Raw genomic sequence first — 25,792 nt, forward strand, 5'->3', positions numbered from 1 at the left:
TACATAAGATATTTTTGTTTAGCCTTAAAACATGTGCCAATTATGAAACCTCACCAGGCAGCAGATAGTCAAACACTAAATTATGTTGTCTTTACATGAATGGCACTTTAAAGAAGTGACCTATCCGAGGTCAAAGAAGGTTTCATGGAAAGATAAACTGGTCGAAACAGGACTTTGAAGGATATGGGTAAGGCTATGTATGATCGGCAGGGCAGAGCATTCCATGTAAGGCAATCAGATGGGTTTCTTTGGGAACAGTGAGGAGACTGACATAAATTAAAGAAGAGGACTTTGGTTCCAGAATCATGAGAACTAAAGATAGATTGGCTGAGACACAATTACAGAGAGCTTTGAAGTTCAAATAGAAAAAAAAAAACAAAAACCCATGTGTTAAACCATTCACTCATTTCACACAGATCTCATATACATAGGCCAGGAAAAAATAAAGAGGACAGAATAACACAGAAAGCCCTGAAGAGTTCGTTCACAATCCTGCAGCAATCCCGATCAGAAGCCTGCCTGTCCATATCCCTCTGGCTACCATCCTGATGGAGTCCTAGTCTAAGCATGGGCCATATCCACATAAAGTTTTCCTGTATGCAGGCCAGGCTGGAAATCTTAGGAATTAATTCCTAGAAGTAGCCATGGGCCCAGTGAAGATGGAAGTTGGATGATAAATTCTCCAGCATTCTCATTTCTTTTCTTTTTTTGATTTTTATTTATTTTTGATAGAGAGAGAGAGAGAGGCAGAGACACAGGCAGAGGGAGAAGCAGGCTCCATGCACCGGGAGCCCGACATGGGATTCAATCCTGGGTCTCCAGGACCGTGCCCTGGTCCAAAGGCAGGCGCCAAATCGCTGCGCCACCCAGGGATCCCCCCAGCGTTCTTATTTCTTAGGAAAATTCTGAAGCAAGTTCTACATAATCTCCCAGAGGTCCTAATAGGATTGAATCCACTTGTCTACCTCCGTTACCTGAGCATTACTATGCCCTATATAGGTCTGTTTTTCCCTTTTCCTGTCTCACTTCTCCACTTCCCTACTAGTTAGTATTTCCTCAGATAACCTCCTGAATAAACAATTTGCACTTGAATCTTTCTCTTGGGGCTTGCTTCTGCAGCAACCCAACCCAGTACCAATACACAATAGCTCTAGTAACAACTAACCACGGAACAACACTAGCATGCCACATACTTTTCTAAGTACTTTACATATAGTACAACATCTCAACCTATCAACAGCCTCTGAGGTACACACTATCATTGCTTCCATTTTACAGATAAGGAAACTGAAGCAGAGGGAAGTTGAATAACCTGCCTGAGGTCGCAGAGCTAGGAAGCTGGGATCCAGGTCTATTCTGAATAAGGCACTGTGGATCCAGAGTCAGTGCTGTTAGCCACTAAGTCAACTGCCTCTTTGTATGTGGATATAAACCACTATATAGCTTCACAAATTATGCTGTAGGAAGTACAAGGGTTTCTAGAAGAAAGGAAGGGCAGCTTTACTATATCTAGACTTCCAGGGAGGCCAAGTAAACCAAATTCTTATGGATTAGAGGGTTTGCCATGGCAAAAGGCAAGAGGGTGAAAGTGTCTTCCAACACGAGGTCCACCAGGCAGCAGGACAATGTCTTCTGACACCATGGAGCCCCATCAAGATGCTAGAGCAAAGGGTAGAGGGAGTCATGGCAGGGGGCTGTTGACTAGCCAGGTTCCAGCTTTCCCAGCCCTTCTTCAAAAGTACAGCATTTATTCAAAGCTGTTCCTCAACAACGATCAGATCTCTATTAGGTCACTGCCAAAGCTTTTGAGACAAGGATTCTGTGACTTAAAAATACATGTTTGTAATCTGTATGCTAAAGAATATATATACCTAAAAAACTCATATACAAGATATGTGCTGAGGAATAATGAGGGGAATAACACTAATACCAATAGTAGCTAGCATTTATACATCAAGTTAGAAAGGTAGAGGCCAGAGGAGGCAAGGCTTTATGCTTGCTGTCCTGTATGCAACACAGAGCCAATATACTTTAGAGGCAAGAGAAGGGACATAAAGGAAATGATTCATGTCGAGTGTGATTTGATAGTGCAAGATGGATGACAAGAGAAGAGCCACAGGTGAAGAAGGCTGGTCTATATCTGAGAATTGTATCCTGTCTTTTGAAAAAAACAAAACAAAACAAAACCAACAATTAAAATGCAACAAAAGTGTTATAAATGAAGAAATAGGATATGCCATAAATGAAGAAAGGGATCAATTCAGAGTTAATTTGCACAATATTGCCTGGCCAGAAAGATAAAACATAGATCTCTTCAAGAAAAGAATGATTGTTATAAATAAAAGTGAAAGAATGGGTTATCAGTTTTAAGGAAATAATTAGTGTCTTAAATAAGGAGGTGATTTGGAGCAATAGCATTTGGATTTTTGCAGGTCAACACGATTCGGCAGGAGACTGTCTCTGCAAATGCAGTTAAATTTTCCCAAGTATCAGAAATTAAGATGTGTGGGAATTATTCGCCCCCAGGATGACAATTTTTATAGAAGTCTTACATATACAAATAGATTATTTCCTGAAAAACCAAAATTAATCTTGAGGAAACAAAATTCCAGGCACACACGTTTAGAAATGTAATCTTGCTCTCTAAAGCATGGAATGAGCGCCTACTACATGTCAGGCACTATACTAGAAACTGAGAATGTAATAACGATGGAGGACATGAGTAAGACAACACTTCAAGGGAAAATTCAACCTGCATGAAGCAGGAGCTGATTCAAAACGGGAGAGCACAGAAACTTTCCAAGGGTAAGTGATTCTTGCTGAGATTAGAGAGGTGAGGAGGAATGTAATCTTCCCCATAATTTAAGCTCAACCCAAGGCGTTGTCTCTGGTATATGTCGAAAAGTTCCAAGAATATGACACACAGAAGAAGCAGTTTCGTTCTGTGAGCAATCCAGAGACGGTGAGCAGCCCTAGGCTGGAGGAGCCTGTAACTGAGCAACGAGATTACTGTCAGCCACCCAGCTACCCTCTCAGAGCCTTGTCTCCTGATCAGAGCGGTAACAGCGCTTGCTATTAATTGATTACTTACTGAGTGGCAGGTGCCCTTCCAAGGACATGACAGGTTTTCTCATCTAATCTTCACAGCAACCCTATACGTGAGAACTATTTATTGCCTCCAGTTGACAAGCGGTAAAACTGAAGCATGGAGAGGTTAGATAACTTACCAGAGGGTGTACCCTTAGTGAGTAGATAGCATACTCTCAGGCATGGATTTTCAGAGCATCTTCCCCAAATCAGATAAATATTTAAAAATTATCTGGCATTAAAGAACCTTTTAAATGTGATATTTGTTATTATCTGCATTATACATACAGCTTAAGTTTGCTTGTTTCATCTCAAAGCATGGGACAATAGTGCTATTTGAATAATGCAAAAAATTAATTATGCAGTACTCCAACCATGTAATTTTTATTACTCATCCTTTTCTTTGCACAGAAGCATTTTTTGAGGAAAACTTTACAGAGCACCTACTGTGTGTGACACTGTGCCAAGTGATGGGGCTATACTGTAAACAAAGTAGTCAAGGTGGCTACTCATGTACAGAATGCAGTATGATTAGTTACTATGAAATCTCAAAGGTTAGCCTGGTCATAGAGTTCCTTGAAGCAAAAGGACGTGCAGTGAAGGCCTAGCAGAACATGGTCATCTTTAACATGGTGACATCCTAATTCACCTTAACATTCAACCTCTGTCAATAATCAAACCTGCATGGGTTACTTCCTAGAAAATGGGATTTTTCAAGAGGTATTTTATTCTTTTGGAATTCAAATGCCCAGTATCCCACGCCTGCTTATGATGTGAGAGGTTTCCTACACTTCCCTCAACAACATGGGTTTCAATGTTCCTACTCTTCGCTGCCGGCTTTCGTTTCTCCTCTAAAACATCAAGAGATTCTCCATAATTATGTAAATTATTAATTTTTAATTTGCTGAGCAAAGAGGCATACACAAACAAACTAATGACAAGATTTCTAATCCTGAGAACTGTATTCCCTGTTGTTTTAGACTAGATGGAAACTAGCTGAGGGAAGAGCCTGAGATCTCTGGCCAAGAGAAGAGTAGGGAAGACATAAGGGACACATAAATAGTATGTGAGATATATCTTCTCAGCTACTGTGAATATCAGCATTAATGGGCATCCAGTTGCTGTCTGACTCATGAATAAGGCTGATATTTAAAGTGTAGTTTTGTGAAGAAGGAGGTAAGCCAAATACCTAAGGCTGAGAGACTAGGGGTTTTTCATAGGTGGGGCCAAGTACTTCAAAAGGCATCTGGGTTCAGTCTCAGAGGAGTTTGGTGATCACTGCATTATTTCTCAGCATTTCCTTCAAAGGAGAGATAAGCCTCAACAGTATAGAAAGGAGTAAATTATTAAGGTAAGGTATAGAATCTTAGGTTTTTAGAGCACCACTAGTAATCATTTAGTTCAGCCTTTAGATTTAAAACAACTCCAAGGAAGGGAATCACAAAGTTTCCTTATAAGTGACCAAGACTGCTTGGGGCCCTATTTAGATGTTTAGAGCTTCAGCAGAAATCCCACAAAGAAAGCCCATACAAAATAATCATGAGCACTCAATGTCAAGAATATTAAGGAGGAAGCTCTGCTGATCTCAGAGAAAGTGCTGATGATCAGAAAAGATGAAAGGAATTCATAACATCTTCTCAACGCACTATACACTATAGGATTTATAATTAACAGCCTTAAAAACCTATAAGATATCTTAGAAGTTCCTTTAATTTGCATCTTATACTTGACATTCTTCCCCCTGAGATATCATGCAAACATAAAAGTAATGTAAATTTATAAATATTTAAGATAGGTTATTCCAGTTCTGGTTGAAGTCATAGCATGTTTTTTCATTTTCGGTAAGTTTCTCAGAGACGAGTGACACTGCAAGCCAACTTCAGAAGGGTTTTGAAGAAACCTTTGTAAAAGCAGATTATATATATATGGATTTGTGACATTCCAACATAAACCACAGAAAGGTTCCTATTAAAAAAGTGAACAAAGCTGAATCATTTTACCTTCTCTTCCCACTGTGATTTTTATTATTTGAAGATAAAATTCAAAGCAAATATCTAAGAGCTTCTGTTTGTCACCCAGGAGTTATTTCCAGGAAGCTTAGGAAATCTCACATTTCCAAAATTAGGTCATGACACTGGCACTGCAATCTAGTTAATACATTCGTAAAACGGCCTCTGCCACTACCAGATAGAAAACACCAATGATAAAATCAATTCAGCATTCTTTGGAATCCCCCAAAAAATAATCTACAGGAGAAATTCTAATGACAAAAGAGCTTCCTAATTTAGTGATTAAAAACTGTAGATTTCTGTTCCATCTCTGCCCTTTTTTCTGACATGATACTTTGTGTAAGTAATTTTGTGTTAAATGAAATGTCCTTTATCCACTTTATTTATCCGTTATCACTGACTTCTTCCAATTTGCTTGACACTCTCATACTTCCCTCCAATTCCCCACAGAAACTGTTACACAACCTGGTCAAGCTCCTTCACGTGCCTCCTTATGGTCCTCCTTCTGAGATACAATCTTGAATTCCACTCCCCCCGCCGACCAAAACAAACACACAAAAAAATCATAAACAAAACAAGCAAAAAACAGAGGGCATGAGACCAAAACTCCTTTGGCTTTTCCTTCCACCTACCTACACTCTACATTATTTGCATCCATCCTTCCCTTCCTCCCTCCCATTGGGAAAGAAGTCATGTGCTTCCCTGTCCTGATCCTCTCTATGGACACTTCTTTTGGGTTGTGCTCTCTGATCCTCAGAGGTATATTTTTAGTTCCTTATTTCTAGACTTCTTAAAGTATTTGGACCAGTCAATCGTTTCTCCCTTCGAATTCCTAGAACACTTTGCATATACCTACATTGATATGTTCCTTACTGTTCTATAATTATTTGTTTCTGTGGCTATTCCCCTCAATAGTCTCTGAATGTCTTCAAGGCAGTAGTGCTATCATATGTACCTGTGCGCATCCCCTATGCTTAAATGAATCGATATGTTCCACATGTTCTAATGCAACTGAGTAAGAAAGATATTTTCAGCAGCTAAGATATTGGGCTATTTCATGATTAAAATGTTTCTTTGGCAGTTTGGCACTGGCTCTGATTTCATAAAATGTTACTATTCTTTACTTATGAAAAAATAATTTTGAAGACCTATAATTAGAACATCTTGAAGAAAATAATAACAATAGTAGCAAAATCCAAAACTTACATGACTTTTTATTGTCAGCAAAGCACTCTCAAAAACATTTCCTTTGACTGTCAACACTGCCCTTCAGGGTTGAGGTGGAGCCCATGTCAAAGCAAAGCCAGGACTGTGCAGTTTGGGTCACTGCCCAACAGCAAAGTAAGCAAAGTTCAGCTTATGCCTACTCTACTTGCTGAGTATGTGCCCAGAGGAAGGGATGCCTTTTGCTTTGCACAGAGGCTCTATCCATTCATGAAACACCACACTCTGCAATTCTAATTCATCTGCCTGAAGTGGGGCATCTTTCCTAAAATATCTGCCTACAGAAGCACCTTTCCCTAACCAATAGAAAGGACCCCATTGACCAGAGTGCCTCTGGGTACATGATTCACCTCAAATTCCTTGTTAAATTTCTCATTCTGAAAAAAAAAAATTCTCATTCTGAGAAAACATAAAAAGAGCTGCTGACATGGTTGAGGTGTAGGTCATGTACGAACATGACCAGGAAGGGTTTCTCAGGGAAATGCCACCGACATTCACTAGGCATCCCCCGTACTTACCCAACTTGCTAACTACCATAGTGAAACTGCTTCTTTGCTCTGCTCTTTCTGCTAATCTATTTTCCAGAAGGTCCATAGACAGAGTGCTAAGACATCTGCCACAGAACAACATATGGCGATAAAAACACACCTTTTCAAAATGAGGCCAGTCCTGATTTTGAGTGGGTCAGCAACCCTAAATCATAGATATTGGACCTTGCCTTCTGTGAGCATTCCTTTTTTCATTTGCAAACAGGGATTCAAATCAGACCCACCTCTTAAAGTTACTGTTGTCATTAAATGATGCAATTTATGTGAAAACGGGGGGCATGCACAGGGGTGGGAGGCTTGGGAATGGCATTCAGTCAGTGTTCACTGCTACTATGAGTATCTGATGGCTATATATTTACCTATATTTAAAGAAATTCACTCAAGAGGTTTCAGTATGCCATGGTCTAGGAGTCTAATAAATTATTATTCCCCATATGCTAAGAGTTTCTTTAATAGTCTACTCATCAACAGGAAGCAGGGAAATACCGGGGTGGAGAGCTTAGAGAGCCTTCACAAAGTCACAGAAAGCATTATCACCATAATTTAGAGTTTAGAAACCTGAGGGGGTTTTTTGGTTTTGTTTTTAGCCAGCCAATAACCTAATGGTATAAAGTCCCGAGTCTCCATCCTTGAAAACATATATATATATCCCACAACTGCACACAGTATAATCTCTGGTTGAAGTATCTTAAATATGTTTACAGGCTGGTTTCTCTAACAACTAGAAAAACCGTCCAAGAGTCCATCGAGTGATAAACGGGACTAGCAGTTAATTTATGGCTTGGAGGCATTTGAAGCTATTGTAAAAAAGATGGCAATGATGCTAGAGCTAGACAGGGTATGGATGAGCATTCATGTCTGTGGGGTGTAATCAAAGGAGAAGAGGAAGAGGTAAAGTATAGATATGGTGGGAGGGGGGACAGAAAGAGGGAGGGAGAGGAAGGAAGGAAGGAAGGAAGGAAGGAAGGAAGGAAGGAAGGAAGGAAGGAAGGAAGTTAGTTAGTTGGTTAGTTTTAATGTGAAGCAAGTAAGAAACTGTTTGTCAGGTTCCCTCCTTGGGTTGTTCTTCCTCCCAGAATTCTGAACTATTTTCTTTTTCCTTTACTTGACTATTTTTCTCTGAACCCAGATGGCTAAACATTAGTGGAAGTAACTCAGTAACAGGAAGCTAAAAGGGATATAGAAACAAGGAGGGGGAAGGGTGGGAAGTGAAGAAAACAGAAGCAAAACATCCCATTCATAGCCAATCATTTTCACATGATGGGGGATATTTTCTTCCTTTCTTTCTTTTGTAGGTATTGTCTGAAACCTTTCTGACACAGGCCACTCATTCAGCCCATTGAGAATATAACCTGCCAGCAGGTTAAAGTGCACTCTTTTACCAAGTCTACTTAGACTAAAAATTACATTTCATTTCCCTACGTTGTGGTCATATGCTGATATGACCAAGGGCCACTTGACTCTCTTATCACACTGTTCAATAAATCAACTTTTACAAAAAAATTACTTTTATTTTAAAAGCATAAGATATTACTAACAGAATCTAAGAATAATGCAGCTAGAAGCAATAAAAGAGAATAAAATAGGAAACCTAGAGAAAAATTATGTTTAATAGGATCAATATTTCATCTAAAGAAAAATCTCTGCTGTATTATATCTAAACCTGAATTTCTGCCTTAACCAATGGCTGACTTTACGATCCAGTGCAGGGGATTTGTGAACAAAAGAGTTTGTATAATTATGGTCTCTACCTAAATTCCATTGGCCATAAATTGTATTTGGCCATAACAGGAATTCAGGAGCAATCTGAGAGTTTGGTATTAGTATTCCAGAATTTATGGGTAGTTTTGTCACTCAGGGGAAGAGATGGTACTGAAGCAAGATCAGCAAAGGCCTGAAATCTCATTAGAAGACAGACAAACACTGGCAGAAATTTTAGGTTGACTAAAATGAGCAGAGCTCTATTATCTTGTGTGAGACTTCATGCATATAGTCAACTGCATATAGTCATCAGACTCATCATTTCTCCCACTCGCTAAAATTCTCATAAGACAAGCGAGGTTATTATACTGGCCAAAACATAAACTCTAGAAAATGCAATTCTGGGTTGAGTTTCTATGGTTTCAATAAATGAAGGAAAGAAAATCTTGAAAGATGAGACTCTGAGAGGCCCGATGAGAAGGATGATCCTCAAATTAAGAATCAGGCCAGCTTGCTTTTCTCTGATTATTTATTCACTGTGTTTGCTGTTGAAATCATATGCACATGATACTATTGATACATTGATTTATATCTTGTTTCATTCCATAGATTTAGATCAAAGAAAACAAAATGAGTCAGTACACGAGTTTAACCCTTGGTTTACAAAAGAACAACCAAACCGTGACTTGATGGAGTAAACCTTATTGGGGACCTGGGGAGGAAGGGCAAGACTAATGAAGGGATGTAGGGGCCTAGAAAAAAGGGAAAAGAAGCCTCAGTGTAGAGTCAAGTTACCATAATCACCCTATTTTACCTCTTGATTGGAGCCACCTCTCAGCAACATAAAGTTGGATAAAAGAATTTAAACGGGTAGCCTTTAAAAAATTAAATCCTAAGCACCAAATAGGCAAGATAGTTAATCATCATCTACCATCACTAATTCCAAAGCTTCCTCAGGTTTCCTACAGGAGCATGCTGATAGCAGCACTGTACAGCTTCCCATAGCAGGGGCCGTTGGCTTCTGTTTCTCACTGTCTTCTCTCAGTCATTTGAGTCTATCACAAAAAGAAGGCAAAGGCATTCAAATAAAGTATGCCCTTAAATCTCAAAAGTGTACAATTCAGTTGCATTCAACATAGCCCTAGCATTTCTGGCATAAAATTATAACATTTTCAGGGCCACCTGGGTAGCTCAGTGGGTGAGCATCTGTCTTTGGCTCAGGGTGTGATCCCGGGGTCCTGGGATCAAGTCCCACACATCAGGCTCCCCACGAGGATCTTGTTTCTCCCTCTGCCTGTGTCTCTGCCTCTGTGTTTCTTATGAATAAAATCTTTTAAAAATATAGCATTTCAGATAACACAAAGTTGTTATATTTTCATGTAAGGCAAAAATCTACAGACGTATTGGCACACTGTTATGTCATTCTTGTTAGACCCCTGAGTATGATTCTATGCCATGATGCCTCTGAAGAGTCCTCTTATTTGCTAATAATGAAATTTAAATTCCTAGAAAGTGGACTTTCATTTCCCTTTTTCCAACCATGTAAGAAGACCCATTCTTGACTTGCCAGACTATCAATATATTCTCACAAGCAGCCAGAATAAAGAGTAAGAAGAGCTATATAGTACTTATTTACCTACTGAGGCGAACCCTAATCTTTGTTTGGCTTGGAAGTAAAAAGGTCAACAAGTGTAATGGAAAGAAGCCTTCGCAATAAAATTCTCCAGCAAATATCTCTAATGTAGCTTTAAACAAGAAAAGCACATTCTTCTTAGCACTCTCTTAGCACTTACAGGTTAGTGTTCTATTAAGACAATTAATCAGACCAGTTATTAACTTTAACTTGTAACCAATAAACAATGAAGTTGTAACACTACTATTGCTCAATTCTCAACACACTAGCCCTAGGACAAGAGGATGAGAGTCCAAGGTGGAAGCACTATACACAGGCTTCTACTTGAATCATTACCTCTGATAAACTTTTGAAGACTACTCTAGATCTCAATTTTCCCTCCTTGCTCCTCAAAAAGCAGGGAGCAAAAAGAGCACGCACCTCTTTGTTCTGAGCCAGGGCTCATCAAACCAAAGCACACATCTCTTTTAAAATGTTTATCAGTCCCTGGTGCTGATCTGTTGCCAACTTCTGATATGTCCCTTTGTGAAAAAAAAAAGGGGGGGGGGAGAAGAAGAAGAAAAGAAGGGAGAAAAGAAAAGAAAAAAAAAGAAAAAAGAAAAGACCGATATGTGAGAATGAGGAAAGAGAACCCATGGAGATGAAAAGGAGAACAACTTGGCAAATCCTTTCCTCTCAGCACAGTAATTCATGAGCATGGAATCCAATCCAATAGGGACTTTTACAGTAGGACAAAGGGAAGGAAGGTTTTCTGTCAACAAACACCTAGAATCTCTTAGTGCAGTATTGAAAGGTGAGGTTATAAATAAGAGGAAGACAACAATCGGGCAAGTTGAGAACCAAACACAACATTAATTGGGTCACCTGGAAAAAACCACAACCTTCTTCCTTTGAGGTCAACGTCTTATTAATGAATCCTTCTACAGGGCCCAGGCAAGAACAGATATACAGAACGCTCACACTCCACATTGGCTCAGTTTGGTCATAACAACAACAACAAATTGGCACATGATGCAGCGAAGTCTGTGCAGGGTTACCTAGCTTCAGGCACAAAGGAAAACCACCAGGACTCTCAACTTCTCTATACAGCTTTCAAACATATATTTTACAGACCTAGAGGAGCATGAATAAGCACATTTGCATTCTTTCAAAAACTATAGAGTGAGTAGCTCCTTTCCTTCCTGCTGAAAGTACAGGTGAGGTAAATATAACAACATAGGAGGTGCTTAGAATGTTAGGTATTTAGAGAGTACATGCATCCTACCTATTGCACCATAAACAAATGGACCCAAACAACCGGACTTAGGACAAAAACTGTTGCTTTACAGCAAAGTGCACTTTTTAGAAATGAGAACGATAATTTCCCCCCTCAACAAATTGCAATAGCTACAAAATTAACCTTGAAAAAACCAAAGGAATAGAAAAAAAAATAAGTCTCTGACAAATACCTACTATGTGCCAGGGACTGTTTCCAAGATCTTTTTATTTTAAGGTTAAAGACTATTTATGTGATTGATTCTATAAGAATGACAAGGACCTTATTTCTGGTGCCAGCATCTCACCATCAGGCCCAGTAAGGCCATGGAACCCAAGGTCCCACTGAGTTGGGAACTCTGGTGATGCACAAGGAAGGGGGCTTTAAGGTTTGCAGGCATGTCACCCAGATTCCCTCCCAAATACATCAGAGGCTGGGGATGGTGGCTCTGGAAAGCAGAGAAGAAAGATACGCCACAGCATCAGTTCTGGATGTATCTGGTACTGATAGAAAATGAGGATCTTCCCAGAGTGACAGAGGATGTCACCCACCCTTCTCTACAAGTGACTTTCAGCTAACAAGCTCAAACGTCTATAACAAACCAGCAGATGATTTTGGCGGAGCCTTGAGATACCAGGAAGCTTTCATGTGAGACAATGTCAAAAAGTAGCTTTAAAAAGACCCCAGAAACCTCTCTTTTGATATTTATTATTTATCCTGAGACGAGCCTAAACATTTACCTGGAAAACATATTTTCAAAATCAGACACATTGCAGTATTCAAAGCAAACCATGTTAGTAGCTACAAAACCTTGAAATGTGCCTTTATCAAGCAATGACAAAGTTTTTGCTATGAGATTTAAATCCAGTCAACCCTAGAGGTGTGGTAAAAACAAGCAATTTTAAAATACTGAGCTCTGTCCTTATAATACCCTCAGCAAAGATTTCCCATACACATTTAGTCATAAACTCTAATAAATGGTACATGATGTCACATGTCCTGGGACCTTAATATATTGCACTGAACATTAATACACAACAAAATATCAATGCACTAAGCAAATTCTTTAAGAGTCTGAAGACTTCATGATTCATGTGTTAGAATTCTCTTAAATCGGTTCATTCTGGTAGAAATATTTCTAAATAGTTATATTAGAAAATATATAGTTATTTAACTTCTAAATAGTTAAATTCCTTAAATGTAAGGCATCAACACATCTTAGCATTATTTTAAAACTGAGTCAACATTCTAAGTTTTCCATTAACCTTCTTCTGGAAAATCAAAAAGACCTAAGGCCAAGCTAGTTGACACCAGATGTCAGAAATACATGTGTGTCCTTCCCCAGGGAATTTTCAGATAAAGGAAAATAGAAAAGAAGCAAAAAAATCCAAACCTCCCTTTTTCTTTTATTTATTAGTTAAATACCTGTATTCTCAAAATTATTGGTTATATTTTCTCCGTGAACTGTTGGCAATTGTAAATGCCCTCATACTGGAATTCTTATTTTGGGATGCTTTTATATTAACAAGTAATTTGTTATTGCATAACCATTACTTTCTCAGACAATTTTCGGTTTTAAACATTGTTCACTTTTCATCCTCACTTGATACCAATATTCTTATTCAAGAAAAATTCACCTCTGGCACCTGTCATGGCATTTTATAATTCTGAGTTTTACAAACTGAAGGGGGGGGTATCGATTTACTCACCATATCCAGGAATGCCTTCTAAAGGGGAAATTATTCACGTGCATCATGTTTGCAGATCTTCTGTCATTAATATTTTCCTTGTCTCATATGTTACATGTAGTGATTTTCATAGATGAATTCCAACTCTCCTGTTTGAGCAGCTATCATGGGCAATTATTGCAACAAGTATTGAATTCCAAAAAAATCCCCCCAAAAAAACAAAGAGCAACAACAAAAGCCCTTCCAGGATTTCAAAAAAGAAATATCATAGAGCACTGCAGGTATGGGTCCATCCATTTAGGTTCCACTAGATAGTCAACACACTAAAATAACCAGTTCAATCGCTAATCCTAAATGGTGGCAAATATTGTCCTGGTAAAATCCAACTGCCTAGAGTGTAAATTAGTGCATCCTCTCAGGAAGGACTCTGGAATGTGGGAAAAAAGGAGTCAAAAGACAGTTTCTTGTTATCCTTGTTAAAGAAGTGTTAGAAGGGAAATGGAAAACTTCGGGTTGCTTTGCCATGCTGTCCTTTAGAAATGAATATTGCTTTTTCTTCTTTCTTAGGCACATATTCAGGTGTGGTCACTTTAACGCAGCGCTGCCTTCTGAGACACGTTGGACAAAGACCTGGGCAGAGGGGCTAGAAACCATGTATAATCAAAGCCAACTTCTTTCCCAAAGCTCAGAATTGCTGGTTTTCAACGGCACAAGTAGGAAGGCAAGGAGCAATTTCTGCTTTGCAGGACAGGATTACCATTAGCTACCATCATGACTTCAGAAGGTGCTGTCATGAGGAAATTCATCCCTGCTGCCTAACCCCATAATAAGGCGGACTGCCCTCCTTAAGTAAAATGACTAAGCTATTGATCCTTTCACTGCAGAAACCCCTTTAATTTGTTACCAAAACCATGTGCGGGCTTTTCCTATGTTGCCTTGGAAAGAAAATGAATTTCACGGCTGCAAGTCAGACGTTGTCTAAGAATTTCTTCCCCCGCTGTCTTTCTTTTCTCTTCTCTCTCTCTCTCTCCCTCTCTCTCTCTCTCTCTCTCTCTCTCTCTTTTTCTCTCTCTCTTACCCCCAATTCAATTCCCCAAGAGGTGTCATTTACTCTGATGCGCTGACATCTTCTGAAAGATTCTCACGCCCAAGCTATACAGACCTTGCATGCTTTTGAAACACAAAGGCAACAGGCTCCTGCTGGGGTCTCCCAGCTCCGAATTTCCAGCAAAACCTTTGGAATCGTCGCAGCCGCCTCGTCTGTCTGTCCTGGGCTCTGAGCAGCTCAGGACACTTGCAGGCTCCGGGGTACTGTACGTTAACTCTGCAGCAGCCCGTTCGGGCTGCAGACACTGCTGCCTGACAGGGGATGTGCTGGCGTCAAGGGGGCCCTCTAGGTGGGTTCCCAGACACTGCAGCACGCCCTTGCTCGCCTCCAAGGAAGAGTGAGCCAAAGGGGTTAAAGGAACAGCTCGTCCAGAAGAGCCAATTTCCTTCAGTAAGTCATTACCAGGCACGACAAGCTAAGCAGTAAGAAATCAGTAAATAACCTCCCAGGGAAAATGACACCTTGAACAAACAGATATTCCGAAGGGAGGGTTTTTGTTTGCTTGTTTTTGTTTTTCCCTTCCTACCCAGGGCAAAGAATGGGAATGAAAGAAGTCCACAGAGAATTTGCCAAGGACAGGGTTTGGTCATTTTTGTCTCCTTGAAAAAAAAAAAAAAGAGAGAGAGAGAAGAAAAGAAAAGAAAAAAAGAAAAAAGGAAAAAAAAGGGCTAGGAGTGTCTTGTCAACTTTAATGATCTGTAAGCATTTGGCTACAGATGACCACACAGTAATTTTTGGACAGGAAATCCTGTGGAAGCCAGTTCTGCGGAAGTCGGTTATACTTCAGTTGCAATTGCGCATGCCATAAAGCTGCTTGTTTGATTAGGGGGTGTGTAGAGTTGAGGAGTGCTGAGATAAAGCATGGCAATGCCTACAGTTGATATTTTGCATTTCCTCAAGCTTACCCTTTGTTGCAAAAATTCTGTTCAGCAATCCCCTGAAAGCCCCCCATCACTGTTGATGCCATTTTGGAGCAAGAATAAAATAGTAAACTCTTGTAATAGTAGGTTGGCACTTAAATGGTGTTTGTTGAAGATCAGCAGGAGAATGGACCTTACAAGTAGCAGTGTACTCAATATGAATGCATCGGTTTTAACTCAGGCATTTAAAAAAGCTGTTATGTAATTGCTTAATATTAAATGGAATATTGGCAACATTTAACATATCATGCCATTATAAGGTTAAGATTTCTCTAGCGAGGCCCTGTCATCACAGAAAATATTACCAAGAATTGGGGGAAGAAGGAGGTATTTCCCACAAATGCAAAACCAGGTATAAATTAGTCTTGAAAACTGCCACAATTTGGGGAGTTTTAGTTTTGATCAAATGATGATCCTAATGGAAGTATTCCTGGGATGAGGAAGAACTCAATGAGTCCTTTCAAAGCCATTTGAATGTGTAGGTTGAGATGGTACCACAGCTTGAAAGAAACTTGAGAATATATCTAGGGATTTTCTGTAGCCTAGGCAGTGTCTTCACGACCTCCTTTTTCTAAAGGAAATAAAACTCTTCCATTAGGTCATTTGTGATCTGAACCAGAAAATTTCCATCTGAATTATTTTTGACAATCTTTGCAACCTGTGAATTGAGCATCACAGAGTAATTCAATATTTGATATTCTATGACATATTTAAGTATTACTATTTAAGAGCAAGGAAAACTTACCAAGGCCCTCACACCCGCTGCCCCTGGGCCCTGTACTAAAGACTTACACTATTATCTCACTTAATCCTCACAGCACATTAGGTAAGGACCATTATGAGCCCCATTCTATAAATGAGGACATTGAGGCACTCTGATATTAAATAGCATGCCTAAGGTCAAACATCTAATTAGAGTCATGATTTGAACCAAGAAAGTTTGGGTCCAGAACCTGCATGAATTACTACTATATTATTTGGGTCTCTATAATAAGAAAAATACTATTTTGCATTAGTGTTAATGCTTTGAAAAAATTATTTTCACAGGTATTACTTTATCCTTACAGAATCATGCTGAGGAGAGTATGATATTTGTTGTGGCAATTTTGAAGATGAGTCTCCAAAAGGCTAGTATTTTTTCATTATCACACATCAGTAGCAGTTAGCAGTAGATCTGGGAAAGAGCTCAGACCAACAGGTCAGTGTTTTATTTGATGCTGCTGCTGATGAACACTAACTTATTTCAAAACCAATACTTAATCCTCATACTGTGTAAAAAGAAGGTCTCTGTGGAAAGGGGTAAGTACAAATATTTACAAAATGATGGAGAAATTGATTTTTCCTTATAATCGGTTCCATTTATTTGAATTTTTTTATATATTTTTTTAATTTTTACTATTTTTTAGTTCATTCTACTACTCTGTTCATATGCCAGAGCAATGCCCATGGGCCACAGGATACCTAAAATATCTCTAAATATTTCTCAATTACCACCCAGTTTGACATTCTATACTTGTTCCCATTTGTGGGCAATAGTACACACAAAGCACTGTGGAAGTAAAAGAACACATGATTTACCTAGCAGATTATTAAAGGAGATGTAAAATTAAAACATATTTAAACCAAAAGGAGATTTCAACTGAAATTTTTTTAGGGGAACTTTTCATGGCTTTTTATTTCTGTTTTTATATATGCAACTCTCTAGAATACAGTATAACAAATTAGAATGAAAGAACACACAACTGAGAAGCTATGATAAATAGCAGAAAAGCCAAATTTCTGCTTGAGGTATAACAAAGAAAAAAATGAAATTTATCTCACAGTTCAGAGAACCCAAGACTACACATTAATAAACAATCCTAAATTGAGTATTTTGAAAACTCAAAGCAATATATATATATAAAAGAATAGGCTTGCTTAGAGGACGGTAATAGCTTATTTCCAACATTTTTATTCCATGTATATTAGAAACAGGGTCTTCAGAGTTAGGACTACTGTTTTACAAACTGATACTTCACAAGACTTAATATTTTATAAATGCATAGTCTTCAAGAAACAACACTGGGGCAGAAATAATAGGTCTGTAATTTAAAAAAAAAAGTCTCAAAGATGAGTAACACTGATAGACTAAATACAAATCTGTTTTTTCTACTAAAAGGTAGTCATCCTTTCATGGAACTTCTATGAAATGCCCAGGAATATATATAAAAGATTACTGTTATTGCTGATCCCAGCCCCCCTAAAGGAGGGCTAATTATTAACTGAGCATCACAGACTGGTACAAACTAGCTGAGATCCTTACAGCCATGGTGCAGCCTTAGCTCTACTGGCACAAAGATTGGCTCCTCTCTCTCTCTCTTTTTCTCTTTAAAATCTTAATCCCACAGCAAGCACAAGAGTAATCGCCCTTTCAGGGACAGATTCACATGAACCATCATCATATGAGGCTGATGAGGAACAAACAAAAAAAGTATCAATTTATTGATAAAGTGTAAACTACAATACTCTAACCAGCATTTTCATGAAAGATTTTACAGAATCAGAGAAGTATTAACTAGCTAGTGTCACCATACCCTTTTCCAGTAATTGAAATCCTCTCCTGCTCTTGGCTAGGGGATGATGCTTACAAGGCTGATGGTTTTTGAACTCAATTCCTGGTTGTGCTGTGGTTTTGCAACTGCAGGGCAACTGCAGGGCAAAGGGAAGATCAGGTTTCAACCAGAGCCCCTTTACTTCTACCTGTTTTATTTCAAGGTTTGGTTTGAAAAAGGGGGTCTGGTTCTTAAAAAGTGTTTAAAGAAACCAAATGGTAGGAATACAAGATTACATTTTCTAGGCAAATTCTTATCTTGTGTTGTCAGTTTCAAGACTCCGTTCTCTTCAAACTCCTTCAACCGACAGGCTTCCCTCACAAGAAGTATAATACAAACGCTGAAGTTAGACAAGCACAGCATAATACAGACACACCCTAGTTTCTGAACTTCAGTCACTTATCTGATAGGGAGTGTGTAATGACTTACCTCACTGATTTCCCTGAGTTTCACTTTCAGAATGGAACGATATTTCCAGTTGTTAAGGTATATCTTTCTGTCACCGTCACATTCAGCTAAAATCAATGACTGCCTCTTTATTAACTTAGATAATAAAAGTTCCTCTAGATTTAGATATGAACTGACAAGTATCTAAAAGGTGACCTCTTATTAATCTTTAATTAATACTAATTATTAGTTCAGATATTTTAGAGAAGTGTCCCATATTTTTGAAAGGCTGAATAACTTTTGTCTCTTAGCTGTGAATGAAGAAAATTGACCCCTCTATTCTATATATTGATTTTGTATAAAAATATGTATATATGCAAATACCTCTGCAAACTTTTTTAAAGCACATTCTCTATATTTGTAGCATAAATAGATTATAACTTAGGAAACAGAAGCTACAGTCATTGGATATCTTGGGGGATATGATTTTCACCTAAAGTCAGAAAAATATTTTTTAAAAATTTCCAATAAAAAATGGAATTTTTGTGTACTTCTTACATAGGCATGCATATATGTGTGTATACATATGCAATATTTGTTCTCTGTATCATATATTACCAATTAATAAAGAGGTGACAGTGGCATTCTAATATGTAGAATGAGATGCAAGATGCCTGCACATTCCCCAACCCTACCTCCCAGTAGAGAAAACATTCAAGATGGTATTTTCTCTCCCAGTCTTACAGAAAACCAATCCCTCTGGAAAGAAACAGCATTTTCCTCCATGTATTTGTAACACCAAAAACATTGTTGGTACTTGGTAAATGTTAACTGATGACCATGTTGTTAGAGATGAATTCCCACTTTTGGCAAGTTCTAGCAAAGTCTGAAGGCGTTTATAACTTCAGTACATTTATAACTGAAAGAAGAGGAGCTCTTCATGAAGCCATGGTTCTAATTGCTAAGAGTCAGAGGGAATATGTTTCAGCAAGTTGTGAGTACATTCAATTTCTACAGGTTCTATAATCAAGGATACAGCCAATAATTGAAAAGTGGGGGTAAAATATCATTGATCACCTATTTTGATCACCCAAAAGCAACACTGGCTTTGGTAGAAATTTTCATGATGTAACTAATACAAGTCATTTTGAATCATCACCTTCTCAGCTTAAATGATAAATCAATACACTTAGAGGAAAAAAAATTCTCCTATTATCAAACACAATACATTTCATAATTGAGATATTCAGAATGCTTGCTAAATTCCACTTTTAATATTTTCCGAAATACAAGCGTTAGAATCCCTAAATGCTAGAATACAAAGAAAGCACTTAATATTATTATTCAAAAATCAAATGTGGAAAAATCCACAGCAACTTTGAAAAGAAAAAGTTGAATTTGCATTCTGTCTTAGAGTCTCAAAACATGAGCCTTTAATTTCAGGTTTTGCCTTTTACTTTTGTGTAATTTTGAACAGCTCACTAAGCCTCCGTGAGACTCCATTTCCTTATCTGTAACATAGAAATAATAGCAAATTCATAGGTTATTGTAATTTTTAACTTACTCGGGTAAATTATAGAAAAATACTATGTAATGAGAAGGGAGCTTTTTAAATGCTGTTCACATATACTTTAAATCCAATCATTAGAAAATGTAATAAAATATAGGCTCTTTACTGGGTCTGCAATTTACTTAAATTGAAATGGAAAAAAAATAGGAGAAAAAAAATGAGATAATGTTTGAAGTCCCTTCGGAAGTGGAATTATATTTTATTCCTACCTTTAACTTTTCTAAAGGCTTTACATCATATTTTTTTCATAATTCAAAGGAATAAAAATATTTCTCATGTGATAAAGCCCAGTTTCAAAAAAAAACTCACATTTAAGGGATTATTATAGATTCCCAAGAATGACTTTGAAAAATATCTGGAATATTGGCAGGTGAAAAAAAAAACCTCAGGTTTTCAGAATAGTATCTTAATATGGTTTATTTGATACAGTTAATATGATTTTAAATGTGCAGGTGTATATAAATATAGATTGATGCCAATACAGAAGAAAAGAACCAGAAGGATATATACCAAACAATGGACAAATTAATTACCTCTGAGATAGGGAACTAAAAGTGGGCCTCATTAAAAAATAATTTTGCTTTTACTTTCCATATTTCTTAATTGATTAATCTTCTCAATGAGAATATTTCCATGTACTATTTGCATAATTAAAACACCAATGAGGATAAAAAATATTTTAGTAACCTTATACCAGTGAGAATGGCAAAAATTAACAAGACAGGAAGCAACAAATGTTGGAGAGGATGTGGAGAAGGGGAACCCTCTGCACTGTGCGTGGGAATGTGAACTGGTACAGCCACTCTGGAAAACTGTGTGGAGGTTCCTCAAGAAGCTAAAAATAGAACTACCCTACAACCCAACAATTGCACTACTGGAGATTTACCCCAAATATACAGATGCAGTGAAATGGCAGGACACCTGCACCCCAATGTTAGTAGCAGCAGTGTCCACAATAGCCAAACTGTGGGACGAGCCACAATGTCCTTCGACAGATGAGTGAATAAAGAAGATATGGTCTATATATACAATGGGACATTACTCAGCCGTCAGAAGAGACGAATACCCATCATTTGCTTCAACGTGGATGAACTAGAGGGTATTATGCTGAGTGAAGTAAGTCAATTGGAGAAGGACAATCACATGGTTTCACTCATACGTGGAATATAAGAAATAGTGAAAGAAGTTATAGGGGAAAGGAGAGAAAATGAGTGGGAAAAATCAGAGAGGGAGACAGAACATGAGAGACTCCTAACTCTGGGAAATGAACAAGGGGTTGAAGAAGGGGAGGTGGGTGGGGGACAGGGTGACTGGGTGATGGGCACTGAGGGGGGCACTTGATGGGATGAGCACTGGGTTTTATACTATATGTTGGCAAATTGAATTTAAATAAAAAATGTAAAAAAAATAGTATTTTTTATATTTACTATTAATTTAGGAAGAATAATGATTCTTAATATCTATGTCTTGGAACATAAAACTTAAGCTTTTAATATTTATTATATAGAATCTCTGATAGACTTCAAAAATCCAAACTTAAACCTTAAAGGTAAATAGTCAAATTCAAAACATATATTCGAGTTCAAACATACCATGTTTTTAGCTGCATTAATAAGTATTAAAAACAGAAATGAATAAATAATTCATTCTTCTTCCAGGTCCACAGGATCACTGGAACTGGGGTCAGAAGCAATACTCATTCCCAGTTGGAACTATCAACACTAAAGCTATGAGCTATGTCTACCTACATACACAGTGAAGCTTCTGCTCACACATCTTGATGATAGTATTTTAGTGATAGTGTTTATTTTACTCCAGTTCAAATATGTGAGTACATGTAAACTCTAACTCCTTAATTTTGATCCATCATTGCGTCTGCTGGTATATCTCCTTTCTTTAGTTTCATATCTACTATAGTAATGATGCAGTAATATATAGATTAATAATATATATTCATCTTATGTATAACAATAATATATATATTTCCAACCTAATTTATTGGTTCTTTAATTCTCTAGCAATGAATCATCACCATCAATCCTGGGTTTTAGTGACTTTTCAACTGTATTTTTTTGGACGGTTTATTTTCATAGTCATTTTAATAGGAAGTTAGTGACTGCATCAAGGTGTGCAAGCCAGATGACATTTAAAAGGCAAAAGTCTCAAGTGCTGCTCCCAGTGCACATACATATGCACACTCACACTGACACTTTAAATGTCACTTAACACTACTGACAGTTAAGAGGATTAACTAAAAGCAAATATGACTATGATATTTACAAATTATCTATATTTATAATATAGATACTATATAGATACAGACACGTGTACTGTTATTTCAACATCTTGTATTTACTGTTTGGAGACATTAATGCTCCATTTTTTATTCCAGTTATCTTTAAAATAGATGGCTAAAGATTATCATTAAAATGTGAACTCCAGGGGTGCCTACATGGCTCAGTTGGTTAAGTGTCTGACTCTTGGTTTTGGCTCAGACCATGATTTCCTGGGTCGTGATATGGAGCTTCGTATCGAGGGAGTCTGCTATAAGATTTTCTCTGGTGTTGAGTTTAATAAGTTCTTTATAGATCTTGGAAACTAACCCTTTATCTGATACGTCCTTTGCAAATATCTTCTCCCATTCTGTAGGTTGTCTTTGAGTTTTGTTGACTGTATCCTTTGCTGTGCAAAAGCTTCTTATCTTGATGAAGTCCCAATAGTTCATTTTTGCTTTTGTTTCTTTTGCCTTCGTGGATGTATCTTGCAAGAAGTTACTATGGCCGAGTTCAAAAAGGGTGTTGCCTGTGTTCTTCTCTAGGATTTTGATGGAATCTTGTCTCACATTTAGATCTTTCATCCATTTTGAGTTTATCTTTGTGTATGGTGAAAGAGAGTGGTCTAGTTTCATTCTTCTACATGTGGATGTCCAATTTTCCCAGCACCATTTATTGAAGAGACTGTCTTTCTTCCAATGGATAGTCTTTCCTCCTTTATCGAATATTAGTTGCCCATAAAGTTCAGGGTCCACTTCTGGGTTCTCTATTCTGTTCCATTGATCTATGTGTCTGTTTTTGTGCCAGTACCACACTGTCTTGATGACCACAGCTTTGTAGTACAACCTGAAATCCGGCATTGTGATGCCCCCAGATATGGTTTTCTTTTTTAAAATTCCCCTGGCTATTCGGGGTCTTTTCTGATTCCACACAAATCTTAAAATAATTTGTTCTAACTCTCTGAAGAAAGTCCATGGTATTTTGATAGGGATTGCGTTAAACGTGCATATTGCCCTGGGTAACATTGACATTTTCACAATATTAATTCTGCCAATCCATGAGCATGGAATATTTTTACATCTCTTTGTGTCTTCCTCAATTTCTTTCAGAAGTGTTCCATAGTTTTGAGGGTATAGATCCTTTACATCTTTGGTTAGGTTTATTCCTAGGTATCTTATGCTTTTGGGTGCAATTGTAAATGGGATTGACTCCTTAATTTCTCTTTCTTCAGTCTCATTGTTAGTGTATAGAAATGCCATTGATTTCTGGGCATTGATTTTGTATCCTACCACGCTACCGAATTGCTGTATGAGTTCTAGCAATCTTGGGGTGGAGACTTTTGGGTTTTCTATGTAGAGTATCATGTCATCGGCGAAGAGGGAGAGTTTGACTTCTTCTTTGCCAATTTGAATGCCTTTAATGTCTTTTTGTTGTCTGATTGCTGAGGCTAGGACTTCCAGTACTATGTTGAATAACAGTGGTGAGAGTGGACATCCCTGTCTTGTTCCTGATCTTAGGGGAAAGGCTCCCAGTGCTTCCCCATTGAGAATGATATTTGCTGTGGGCTTTTCATAGATGGCTTTTAAGATGTCGAGGAATGTTCCCTCTATCCCTACACTCTGAAGAGTTTTGATCAGGAATGGATGCTGTATTTTGTCAAATGCTTTCTCTGCATCTAATGAGAGGATCATATGGTTCTTGGTTTTTCTCTTGCTGATATGATGAATCACATTGATTGTTTTATGGGTGTTGAACCAGCCTTGTGTCCCAGGGATAAATCCTACTTGGTCATGGTGAATAATTTTCTTAATGTATTGTTGGATCCTATTGGCCAGTATCTTGTTGAGAATTTTTGCATCCATGTTCATCAGGGATATTGGTCTGTAATTCTCCTTTTTGGTGAACTCAACACCAAAGAAACAAACAATCCAATCATGAAATGGGCAAAAGACATGAACAGAAATCTCACAGAGGAAGACATAGACATGGCCAACACGCACATGAGAAAATGCTCTGCATCACTTGCCATCAGGGAAATACAAATCAAAACCACAATGAGATACCATCTCACACCAGTGAGAATGGGGAAAATTAACAAGGCAGGAAACAACAAATGTTGGAGAGGATGCGGAGAAAAGGGAACCCTCTTACACTGTTGGTGGGAATGTGAACTGGTGCAGCCACTCTGGAAAACTGTGTGGAGGTTCCTCAAACAGTTAAAAATAGACCTGCCCTACGACCCAGCAATTGCACTGTTGGGGATTTACCCCAAAGATACAAATGCAATGAAACGCCGGGACACCTGCACCCCGATGTTTATAGCAGCAATGGCCACGATAGCCAAACTGTGGAAGGAGCCTCAGTGTCCAATGAAAGATGAATGGATAAAGAAGATGTGGTTTATGTATACAATGGAATATTACTCAGCTATTAGAAATGACAAATACCCACCATTTGCTTCAACGTGGATGGAACTGGAGGGTATTATGCTGAGTGAAGTAAGTCAGTCGGTGAAGGACAAACATTATATGTTCTCATTCATTTGGGGAATATAAATAATAGTGAAAGGGAATATAAGGGAAGGGAGAAGAAATGTGTGGGAAATATCAGAAAGGGAGACAGAACGTAAAGACTGCTAACTCTGGGAAACGAACTAGGGGTGGTGGAAGGGGAGAAGGGCGGGGGGTGGGAGTGATTGGGTGACGGGCACTGGGGGTTATTCTGTATGTTAGTAAATTGAACACCAATAAAAAATAAATTAAAAAAAAAGATTTTCTCCCTCTGTCCCTTTCTCTCTCTCTCTCTCTCTCTCTCTCTCTCTCTTTCAAATAAATAAATAAATCTTAAAAAAAAAATGTAAACGCCACAGGAGCCTTGAGATCCTTTGGTCTGTTTTGTCCTTGCTGTATCCCCAGTGCCTCAAGTAGTGTCTGGGATATAATAAGTGGTCATGAAATACTTGTTGAATCAATGATGATTATAAATAAATCAATCGCTATACCAAACATGATTATTTATGTCTGCCTATAGCTCCTTCTAAAAGAGCTATAGGCATCCCCATACCCTACCCTTATAAAACCGGATTGGAATATGTCTGAAAACTTGACCCATTGCCACCTGACTCATCCACTGGGTAATGAATATTAATATTCTAAAGAGCATGAATACTGAGATGAACAGGAACAGAAGACTATATGGTCACAGAAAAAGGAGTTGCCTAAATGATCAGGTTTTGCAAGTCCAATGAGGCCCATTGATGCATTGTTCCTATGAATTTTAGGGTCTTTATAGTAATTGCATTCCCTGCTTTTTGACAGAAGCTAGTCTGAATTGATTTCTTTTTCCTTGAAATCAAAATCTGAACTGGACGAGTCACCATATAGGAAATGTTTTTTCACTGTTCATAAATCCTTTCCTTTCCTCCAAAAGTAAAGCAATTTAAAATTAGTACTCTATTGTAATATTGAATCACCACAGTGAATTGGCTTGACATTGAATTAATGGCTACTTGATCAAGAGGCTTAAATTAAAACACACACAGAGGAACTAACAATTAGTATATCTTCAGCTAGATCCACATCCAGAGGTTCTGGAGAGAGCATTCTTTGGCTGTGACTGACGTCTAGTACACGCTCAGGCAAAATATTAGCTGCTTTTTTTTCAAACCCCTTTCACCATTTTCTTCACTGAACATTAATTCATTTCAGATAAGGAGGCAAAAGACAGAGAGAAACAGGCAGATTAAGGAAGAGAGAAAAATATTGTGAATTTCATTAGCTTTATGGAATATAAAAATTT

General features: G+C 38.0%; 1 protein-coding gene across 35 annotated transcripts in view; it reads right to left on the minus strand.

Annotated features, from left to right (window-relative positions):
* Positions 1–25,792, minus strand: part of PDE4D (phosphodiesterase 4D) — a 1,448,272-nt gene that overhangs the window by 539,310 nt on the left and 883,170 nt on the right. Inside the window, exon 1 of one of the 35 annotated variants that reach the window (XM_072826560.1) lies at positions 13,167–23,861. The exons of the other annotated variants lie outside the window; for them this stretch is intronic. Coding sequence (XP_072682661.1) covers positions 13,167–13,213 — 47 coding nt within the window. The 5' untranslated portion in view covers positions 13,214–23,861. Of the gene's footprint in view, positions 1–13,166; positions 23,862–25,792 lie in introns of those variants that run through there. 35 annotated transcript variants of the gene reach the window in all.

Source organism: Canis lupus, chromosome 5 (assembly GCF_048164855.1).
Source record: "Canis lupus baileyi chromosome 5, mCanLup2.hap1, whole genome shotgun sequence".
NCBI classification, from domain to species: Eukaryota; Metazoa; Chordata; class Mammalia; order Carnivora; family Canidae; genus Canis; species Canis lupus.